The sequence below is a fragment of the Lacerta agilis genome, chromosome 5 (assembly GCF_009819535.1).
Source record: "Lacerta agilis isolate rLacAgi1 chromosome 5, rLacAgi1.pri, whole genome shotgun sequence".
Classification (NCBI taxonomy): domain Eukaryota; kingdom Metazoa; phylum Chordata; class Lepidosauria; order Squamata; family Lacertidae; genus Lacerta; species Lacerta agilis.
This window is the reverse complement of record NC_046316.1, coordinates 26,438,709-26,449,511: the sequence shown is the minus strand read 5'-3', so window position 1 is coordinate 26,449,511 and position 10,803 is coordinate 26,438,709. Positions and strand designations below refer to the sequence as shown.

At 46.6% G+C, this 10,803-nt stretch overlaps 1 protein-coding gene across 2 annotated transcripts; it reads right to left on the bottom strand.

Annotated features, from left to right (window-relative positions):
* Positions 1–3,735: 3,735 nt before the first annotated feature.
* FAM241B (family with sequence similarity 241 member B) lies at positions 3,736–7,753 on the bottom strand. Of its 2 annotated transcripts, none has more exons than XM_033149008.1 (3): positions 7,628–7,753; positions 5,613–5,739; positions 3,736–4,181 (listed from the first exon to the last, which is right to left on the bottom strand). In XM_033149008.1, the coding sequence occupies exons 2-3, from the start codon at positions 5,703–5,705 to the stop codon at positions 3,906–3,908; spliced, it is 369 nt and encodes a 122-aa protein (XP_033004899.1). In that variant the 5' UTR covers positions 5,706–5,739; positions 7,628–7,753; the 3' UTR covers positions 3,736–3,905. The 2 variants fall into 2 exon arrangements, with proteins under 2 accessions (XP_033004899.1, XP_033004898.1); XM_033149007.1 differs by lacking the exon at positions 7,628–7,753 and adding an exon at positions 7,044–7,226.
* Positions 7,754–10,803: the final 3,050 nt, after the last annotated feature.

Genomic DNA, 10,803 nt, shown 5'->3' with positions numbered 1-10,803 from the left:
GCAGAGCACTGCTCGCTCTCTGCATCTCTTGAACTTTTCAGAATGATGCTCTCTTTTGAGTCCCGCACGTACAAAGCTGGGCTGAGTGTTTCCCTCCCTCCCTCGGCCTTGCTTTGTGTGACTGATGGATGGCCTGAGGGGCTTCCCTCCGCAACCCATTCCTCGAGCCCCCACCCCACCCCACATGCCTGAATGGCTTATTAGGGAGCCCCTTTGTGGTGTAATTGGATTTCTCCCCTTGTTAGTTTGAAATGAAAATGTCATCTCGATCGAGGGAGGAGCCCATTCAACTCAAATTAAAGCCGGTCATCTCTTCAGTGAGCTGTGAAGCTATTCATGCTGCAGCAAGCAGCTGCAACTGGAGGCGCTCTCGACAATGCCTCAGAAGTGCTCTCCAACCCCAGCGCCCTCCCCACAACAGACCCCACCACACACAACTGGTCTGCTTCTGTGGTGTTACACACACATATATTGGCCAGCCCAAACAGCACGTTTCAGGAAATCTGAAAGCTCAAGGTCCCAAGGAAACAGAAATGTCAGGAACTGGGTTTGAAGTGGAGAATCTTAGGGATCCCTAGCTGAATGAGCCACCACAACTGGCCTGGTGTCAGCAGCTGCCAGGGCCTCAGCAAGACCATAGGACCCAGGTGGCTGGGTCTGCAAGTCAGCATTTAGATTTCTCCACAATGCCCTGGGCACTGTGAGACACTATAAATAGCAGCTTTCCTACCACAAGGTGAGCCCACGGTCTATGAAGCTCACGCATGCAGATAGTACTATGTCAAGGTATTAGTAATGGGTTTACAAAATGGCCTCCAAAACCCAAGTATCAAGGGAGCCTGGAAGCAGGTCATTCTGGGACAGGGACTGTAGCCTCATCACCTACCAGGCCTCCTGCTGCCGCCATTTACCACTCCAGACACAGGCAAATACATGTGGTGTAGTGGTTAAGAGCGTTAGTCTCGTAATCTGGTGAACCGGGTTCACGTCTCCACTCCTCCACATGCAGCTGCTGGGTGACCTTGGGCTAGTCACACTTCTCTGAAGTCTCTCAGCCTCACTCACCTCACAGAGTGTTTGTTGTGGGGGAGGAAGGGAAAGGAGAATGTTAGCCGCTTTGAGACTCCTTAGGGTAGTGATAAAGTGGGATATCAAATCCAAACTCCTCCTCCTCTTCTTCAAGCAGCCAAGCTCAAGTCTGAGCAGAGACATTTCAAATACAACATCCCATGGGAACATGGTTATTTAAAGAGATTAGGATTGAAGATTAACACAACCAGAGGACAGACACCCACCCACCTTCCACTTAAACCCATTGTTATATTATTGTAGGGAGCATCACCTCTACAGCAAGCACAGGAGCAAGTTGCTAACAGGATTAGTTCTGTTACTTGAACTCACAATAGTGGCTGCCGGCACTGAAGGACCACATCTGACAGGGGTTTCCCTCAGAAATTCAGACAATCCAATCCACGAATGCGGGTGAATAAAAGCCAAGTGAGAGAACAACACTGGGGGAAAATGTCACTGATAATTGTGGGTCAGCTTCCCAACCCAATCATGTGTGAGCCAGTAGTTGGTGTTATAGGTGTTTCCTGTGTTTTTAATATGTTGTTGGAAGCTGCCCAGAGTGGCTGGGGCAACCCAGCCATGCCAAGCATATAAATAATAAATAATAAAATCCTCATCATCATCCTCATCACAGCAACCAAGACCCCAGAGGTTGTTGCAGCCACATTCTGTGAGCTCCTAACTTGCACATTAAAACTGCTTATGCTCACGGAGAGGCTGAGCTTCTCCCCATGTATTTCTCTGAGCTTGTCTCTCCAGCCCCTGGGTGAGTAGAACCAGTGGCGTGGCTCTTTGGATCCCAGCCAGCGCTGCTGCCTTCTCTTTGATACATCTGCTAATCAAGTGAGTGACTGAAGAGCTGGAAGCGATGCTACCCTATTAACCTGAACAAGCAAAGTTTCCCCGTTGGCATTTGTTTAAAATTACAGAATATGCTGAGGTTTAAGAATGGACAAAACTTTATGAACCATTCCGGGGGGGGGGGGATTTTGGCTGAAAGGCACCCCAGAAATAAATTCTAACCCACTCACAGCCTGTCCTGTTGCGATCTGTCCTTCATCTAGACAAGGCAAAACAACTTCCAAAAGCAAATAGAGGTATTTTTGTTTATAGCAGCCACTGTCAAGCTGTTGGTGTATCTTCAGATGGGAGGGTTTAGTCGTCTGAGTGTTCAAAGGGTTGTAGACGTTATATTTCTACAGGTTAATGTAATACTTTTGGTTTTAAACATGTTGCAACTTGCCTTGCGCCCACAGGATAAATCTGAAATATAAATTATGTCAATAGCCAATTTTTCATTTAAGCCTGCAGCGTTCATTATTAGCAGCCCAAGATCAAACACAGAAAGGAATGGAAGCCACAGCCATTTGGAAAGGAACAAAAGAAGTGTATTAAGGAACAGTTTGCAACTAGTATTACAAAGAGTTGAGGGAGGTGGTTACAAAGCTTTCCTTTGCTTGGATTCAATTTCCCCACTCCTGTTTTCAAGAGGAGGCCACCACTAGCCGGGGGAAGAAGTAGGGGGTGGGTGGGGAGTTCTCCCACCAGGTCATATTGCAAGGATGCGGAAATGTCTATTCACATTAATTAACAGACGTGAGAACCACGTTACACATGCCCACTGCACACTCACTTGGTAAGGCTCCCCCATTGCAACACACACAAACCACACACACATTATGAGACAATGGATGGTTTCGTGCTTAAGGCAGACCCCAAGTGAGCACCCTGGGAGCCAGCACTCACACACAGGCAACCATTCATCAGCACCGTTGCCTCCAGCATGGGGACTGTGTATGCGACAACACAAAGTACAGGGGCCACATGTACAGCTCCCAACATGGAAAATAATTCTCGGAATTGCCCTTCCCCATGTACACTGATTAGCTACAGAGCGGCCTCCTCACACTCCCATCGACTGTGCAAAGTGTGGTTCCATGATCAATTATTTCCACACAAACCCAAACTTCCCTCCATTTGGAGATGGTATTTTAATCCTATGACTGACCTGAGTTAAGAAGCTTGGTTTTCAATCTGTCTTCAAGCACCTGCCTGTCTTTAAAAGACCTGGACACACATCTCAAAAGTGATAGCAAAGGATCAAGGTCGGATTGTGACCAAGAGTGCCAAACCAAACCCAACCCATTTTACGACTCCCAGGTTATGAGTGTAATGCAGCCTTGTACAACCTGGTGCACTCCAGATGTTGCCAGATGGCACCTCAAATCAGTCCCAGACTGCATGGCCAATAGCTAGGGATTGTGGGAGCTGTAACCTTCTCAGTTATCATGTTAACCACCTCCTCTCTTAAGGGCAATAAACAATGCCTACTTAGTCATCTCATAACACTGCCTTTTACATACGAGGTTCATTAAGCGCTTTTGTTGAGAGAACAATTGAGAGATCCACCTGTTGCTTTTTCACCCCTTCATCAAAAAACTAAGCTTCAACCAACAACCCTGTGATTGCCTCCACACCCGACTGCTACAACCTGAGCAGCACAACAAGAAAAAATGTAGTGAGCCTCATGCCACTGAAAGAAAGTAAATTTTCACGCTTCCGCAGGAAGCCAACTGAAGTGGAAGAAACTGTACCCTCACAAACTCGCACTCCATATACTGTCTCCCCCCCCACATCTCATTTCGGTTCTCCACAAAATCTATTTACATAACATTTGAGGGCGGGAGCCCATATGGGGACGCATACACACAACGGGGGCACATTTTACACACACACCCCACACACACTCTCTCTAACATGTGCTCACACACCGGACAAGGAAATGTGGCTCTCCATCTGCCAAGCAGCAGTCATGGCTTGCAGAGAAGTCCCTGTCATCGCTGGCTTAAGTGAGAGACAACGTAGATGAGGCCCACCAAGAGTAGGCCACGCACGCCGACCATCATGAGAAGGAGCAGCAGCAGGATGGACATGACTGGCTCCACCACCTGGTTTCCAAGGTTCCATGTGAGGAATCCCATGTTCACCAACTGTTGATTGATGTCTGAAAGCAGAGAGCGCTCCCCTGGCCTTGCTCCATCCTGAGGCTGCTGCTGCTGTTGGCGGTAGTGTTGTTGTGGAGCAGGGCCTGCGTTCATGTTGGAAAAACCCTGCGGAAAAACCCCAGTGAATTCATGATGCCGGATCCAGTTTGACAGAAACAGTAAAAGCCAGAAAGAGCCAGAAATGCAGCCATTTGGGTGGTTCATAGACTCCAAAGAACAGGTACTACCCTAGAGAGTTTTGAGAATGAGGAGACAACACAAAAACTTACAGGACTCTTCAGTGAGCGCACTCCATGGCCAATGTTTAAAAATATTTTTAATTTCCACCTCATCCTTAAAAATAGTGCAAGGCATTAAAATGCAGCAGAAAACTTAATTTTGAAAAACCAAACATGATTTTAAAAACAGTAAGCCTGCAATCCTATCTATGACAGCTGGGCTTAAGATGCCCCTGGGGCACACAGCCTACACAGAAATGGAGCCAGAAACAAAATGCTGCAGTATGGATCACTCCTGTTTTCAGGATATCCCCATCCTCCTCCCCTTCCTCCCTTGTGTTCTGTCCCTGGTTTCATTTGCACTATACATTTGAAGCAGTATCATACCGTTTTTTTCAGTCATGGCTTCCCCCAAAGAATCATGGGAATCATAATTCATCAAGGCTGCTGAGAGCTGCTGTTCCCCCCTCAAAGAGCTACAATTTCCAGGGTTGCCTGTGAAGAAGGACTGACAAACTCCTCTGACAATGGCCAACTCCTGCTCCAAATAATCAAGTCAGTATTTTGTGGTCAGTGAGCACACTCAGTACTCACCAAACTGGTTTTTGCCCTCCTCTCCCCCCCCCCAAATCTTTCCCACCCACAAGGCTTTTCTTTTAAACACACATCTACAAACCTTGGTGTTCCCGAGTCTGTTGATAACCCCTCTAGCATGTGAATCAATATTAGTATTGATGATTCACAACTAAGGCTGCCATGTGAACCCTGGCTAGGCAGCAACATAGGCCCTAGAGCATCCACTGCCCTGCTGATAGTGGCAGTCAGGCCAGAAGGGCAGGCAAATCTGCTGCACCAGTGACAGCAGCGGGGATGACTCAGGATCCAGCAACCTTCTCCTTCCTGCCCCTGGAGGACCCCATATTGGGTCTTTCTGCAGGCTGCCACCTCAGGAATCTCACCGGACAGCCTGCATATTTGCAGATGGAATAGGGAACTCCACATGGGCAGTGACTGGCAGGGTTAGGAACTGTGGTCCAGTCCAACTCCCCCTCTCCATCTCAAGTTCAGTACAAAGGTGGTTCAGATTACAGTGCCCAAATGCAATTCTGTGCATGCTTACTTGGAAGCAAGCCTGGCTGAATTTTGCAGATTTACTTTAGAGGAAACATGCACATGTACAAAAAGGGTAATCTTTGAACAGATCAACGAAACTGCAGAATTAAGCATCCATTTGCAACAGGAATATTGAAGCCTTTTAAGTTCCTCACATAATAATTCTCAGCAAAACTTAAACGCCACATAAAGGTCTTCTCCTCACCGGTCGAGAAGAGTTTCCCCTGTTCTGAGTGCTCTGCCGCACTCGAGGGTCATCGTCTTGTACGATGTCGCCGTTGGCCAAAATCCGCACCATCTTTAAGGGTTGTGTGGTGTTTGCTTTGCCACCCCTGTTAACATACAAAAGAAGAGAGATTAGAATGAGCTCCAACTGTAGTCTTAGGGCAAGGAGCGCAGTTTAGAGAAGCTAGCACATATCAAATTAATATACACGAAGGCAGTGCTTTATTTCTAAAAATAAAAAAAATGTTTAGGGGTACTCTCATTTTCCTACTCATACTGAAATACTGCCCCCTCAATGAGGCCAAACTTAGATTTACAAACTGTTTAGGGGTATGTGTACCCCTGCGCCCCCCCAGAAAAAAATCACTGCATGAAGGCACATTTTTATACACTCTATTAGTTGCTCCACAATTAATACTGACCCCCCCCTTTTCATGGTCACAATGGGTAGTGCAGATTGGAAAACTTATCACACTTTTCACACAATCCTAAACTGTGCGCAAAAAAAAAAAAATCCATGGATCATTCAAACAGAAACCCGGGGGGGGGGGTTTTTTACCAAAACACACACACACAACCAGACAAGCCCTTTGGCAGCTTAAGCAAAAGACTAGCAAGAAGAAAGCCTGACTCACACACTCCTGTACAATAGAGCCATTATCATCCAGTTAAAGTGGATTAATCACAGGACTCTTCAATCGATTAAGTTGGCTTTTAGATGATGCATGCATTTGTCACAACAGACTCCATCTTGGAAAAGTTCATCCCTCCCAGCTGAGAGAGAAGAACGATTAATCACAGTCCATTTCAAGCAGTGACCCTAGGCACAGTCACCAGGGAGCAAGTCCCATTGAATTCAATGGGGCTAACTTCAGACTAAGAAGGGATAGGACTGCACAGTTGATGAGTCAGAAGACTTTTAATTGTATAATCCAATTAACTGACAAATGGCTGCAGCCTGATATCTAAACAGAAAGGTGAAAGTCTGTCTCTAATTCCTTGGACGATTAACAGAAATCACAAATGACAGATTTTAGAGAAAGCTCCACACATTTGATCAGACCCCAGGGCTGCATCTGAATATATATTTCTAAGCCCTCAAAATAACCTGGGAAACATTCCCATAAAAGCAGTTATGCCACAGTCTGATGCTGGTGTCATACATGACCCAACTACAGTCAGGAGGACCATTACAGATTGATGGCCCATGCATATATTTTATTTTTGGTATTATATTTATCAGGCACCGTCTTTCGCAGGAGGCAACTCAAAGCAGCTTCACAAAATCAAAACATAATGTACTTCAGGAGTGAGGTGCACATCCAAGTTCCCCTAAAAAACACTCAGGCAGATTCACACAGTATTAAGGCATAATCTAGAAAAAATCCCCAGACTCGTTAAAATTTCTCACCTACAGCTTGAATTCACCAGGCAGCCTTAGACACGCTACTTCTCTCTCAGGCTCACCTCTACAGTTGCAATACTGACCTACCTTGCATGGGTAAGAGTTAACAAGCAAGCAGAAAACACAGGTAGTAGAATTAAGGGACTCACTGCTACAAGTTATGGTAACAGAGCTTGGTTGTTGTTTTTTAATGTGCAGTGCCCTAGAAAGCCCAGCCTCGCCTTGGGATGAAAGGCACCCCTTCTGACAAGGAAACGGGCATTCTGCACATGCTAGCAAAGCGCTGCTTATTCTTGCAGCTGCTCCAGGGCAGACACCCAAACCCCCTCGGATAAAGGGACCAACTTCCCACGCTGCATTTGGCTCAAACAAAATCCTGCCGAGCAATCTCGGCAGGTAACTCTACCCTGCTTCAACCAAGGGGATTCGTATTTCTTCGGCTGCATCTTAGGATTCTGCATTTCTAACAAAGCTGCCCCTTCAGAGGATAAAGCAAAATGATAATGATAATGATAATGATAATGATAACGATAATAATAATGGCGGTGGGGTGGGAGAGCTGAAGGAACAGTTAGAGATGCACCACTCGCCTCTTTTCTTCCCCTCCGGCTGGTGCAAAACGTCTCCGGCTGCTAATGCTGCTGCTCCTCCAGCTGCTTCCTCTCGACTGTGACACATCTAAAGCTTGGCAACTTCCTACAGGCTGTCAGCGCCGGAAGTTGCAAGCCGGCGAGGGAAGGGAGAGGCACAAAGCAAGATCCTGCGGCGAGAAGCATTTGCAAAACCTGAGCACCCCCCTCCTCAGGCGCCCTCCGTGAACTGCAGGTTGCTCGACCGGGAAGAGAGCTCGCACTTGCGGACGGGAGGAAGTTCTGCTGGACCAGGGCCTTCCAGATGTTTTGGCTGCGGCTGGTGGGAGGTCCAGCCGACCTCTGGATGGCCGCATGTTCCTCGCCCGCACCCCGGGTAAAGGGGGGGGGGGGGAAGGAGGGCAGGGCTCCCCCTGCCCCTTTAACCGCTGGGTAGAAGAGAGAATTACAACAGATACCGGTACACAATATACCTGTTGACATTTTCCTCTTCTGAAGGTTCAGGAGACTTGCACTCTTTTTTTCCCTTTACCTGGTCATGCTAGCTATTGTAAACAGGTCTGGACTGGCCCTACCCACTTCTCTGTCTTTAGAAAATATACGGGGTGCAGAGGTCAGCAGGAGACCTTTTTAGTGAAAAGTAACTAAATACATAGTTGGCTAAACAAAAACAAAAAAAAAATTGTCTTTCCAGTCTATTTCTATCTTTAGCCATCTCATCCCTTGCTTTTTCCTGTAAAACCAATTGCAGTCGTTAACAGTCATCAACAGGTTTTCCACACCTATCAGCAATCACCCATTCCCACCACCCTTCTGAGTAATACCCCTCCTCACTCTCTCACTATATATAAGGGTCTGTTTCGGTGTATCTGAAGAAGTGTGCATGCACATGAAAGCCAAGAACAAACTTAGTTGGTCTCTAAGGTGCTACTGGAAGGGATTTTTTTTATTTATTTATTTGTTTTGACTATGGCAGACCAACACGGCTACCTACCTGTAACATAATTGGCTAGTTATTGCAGATCAACCAACTCTTGAACAAAAGCAAGGCAGAGAGAGGCAGCTACCTTAAGCAGTATTTAACTTTCTGTATTTTTACTACCACAAAGTGGGTGTAAGGGCGTTTGGATGATTTTCTGCTTCAGGTGCCAAAATAACTTGATTCTGTTAACTTGGGGAGGGGGTGTCATTTGCTTCTCTGCTTCAGTGAGTTCAGGGCTGTCTTAAAGGGATCGGCCGCCGTGGCGCAACGATCCCTCGGCACCCCCGGCGTGCCGCCTCTCCGCCCGCCTCCCTCCCACGCTGGCTGCCCCTTGGGAGGGGGGTGGGCGAGCGGGGGATGAGGGGCATGGCACTGGAGCGGCGCGGGGCTTTGCGCACCCTTCGAAGCGCTCCAGCTGGGGCTCCGGAGGGCGGCCGGCTTGCAGCTCGCCCGCCGGCGCGCGAGCGCCCGCCCGCCTGTGGGGGCGGAGGTGGGTTGGGGAGGGGGTGCCGGTATGCCGGCAGGCTCGCAGGGGCGCCCCTGGGGGGCCCGGCGCCCTGGTGTGCCGCGCCACCCAGCATCTATGACGAGACGGCCCTGAGTGAGTTGAACCCAAACTAAGTTAGTTGCAATTCCCCCCCCACACACACACACACACAGACACTGAAATCAGTGGGACTTATATCATGGGTTCAGTTATACTAACTTTGCTGTAGTAAGCACTACTGAAATCAGTGAAGCACATGTCTGAGTAGGAATATATAGGGGTAAAGGTAAAGGGACCCCTGACCATTAGGTCCAGTCACGGACGACTCTGGGGTTGCTGCGCTCATCTCACTTTACTGGCCGAGGGAGCTGGCATACAGCTTCTGGGTCATGTGGCCAGCATGACTAAGCCGCTTCTGGCGAACCAGAACAGTGCACGGAAATGCCGTTTACCTTACCGCTGGAGCGGTACCTATTTATCTACTTGCACTGCATACTTTCAAACTGCTAGGTTGGCAGGAGCAGGGACCAAGCAACAGGAGCTCACCCTGTCGCAGGGATTTGAACTGCTGACCTTCCAATCGGCAAGCCCTAGGCTCTGTGGTTTAACCCACAGCACCACCTGCATCCCTATATACTGTAGGGTTAGGCTAGACCAAAGGTGAAGAGTTGTATTCAAAGGAGCAGGTAGATCAATGTTGTTTTAGTGCAAGGATATAGGGGGGAGGCAGGGCACATTGATGCAAGGGGCACATTGATACACCAACAATATTTCAGTATCAAGAAACGTTATTCGTGTCGTGACATCGCTAAAACCTGTCTATGCATGTGTGAGTATGACAGTTGTGAATGCGCTGCCCGCCTGTTCACCATTGGTGTTTGACAAGAGTAAGTGTGTTTTTATCGCGGCCAACTAAAAAATTACGTGAAATGTAAAAGTGCTCCAACGCTGTTTTACGTCATTTAGTTAAGATTTTAAAATGCCAAAGGTAAGTTATCCCACTCAGTAATCAGGATTACACATGATTTTTAAATAAGTTCAGTGGTTTTATTAATAATTGTTAGTTTTCTGAAAATGTCCATTGGGGCACTTTGATACACTAAGACACGGGGCACATTGATACGTATAAAAGTGCCCCGCTAGTGTACAATAGTGGCCCAATATACATGTTTGCATGAAATCTCTAAACTGATTTCCTACTCATTAAATTTGAAAATAAAAAAAAAACTGTTGTTTACTACGTAGCCAAAGTCATTTCTAAATATAATATGACTGATTATCAAGTGTCATATCTCAGGAAAAAACCAGGATCTTGTATGTTTGTCTTACCCATTGTAGAAGATAAGGCAAGTGTTGATTTCAAGGATGTTGTTTTGCAGTTGCCAAAACCATATTTATCAAAGGACACATCTCAAACATCATCTGTTTATACTTTTTCTGTGGACTTAAGTGTATATAATGTGCAATAGAAGCTAAATGTTAAGTAATTATCTTATTTTTTATAAGCATTTTGTTTAAAATTACTATTTTTGACTACCTAATGTGAGTTCTTATACTTTTTAAAGTTTTTACAAAGTTTTTTTTTTAATGGATAGGTGTTTGAGGAAAGATTACGGTAATATCAGTTTTGATGTTTTGTTAAGAAAACCTGCCATAAAGTCTATGATATGTGTGAAACACTGTTAGTTTTGATATGTAATTTAGATT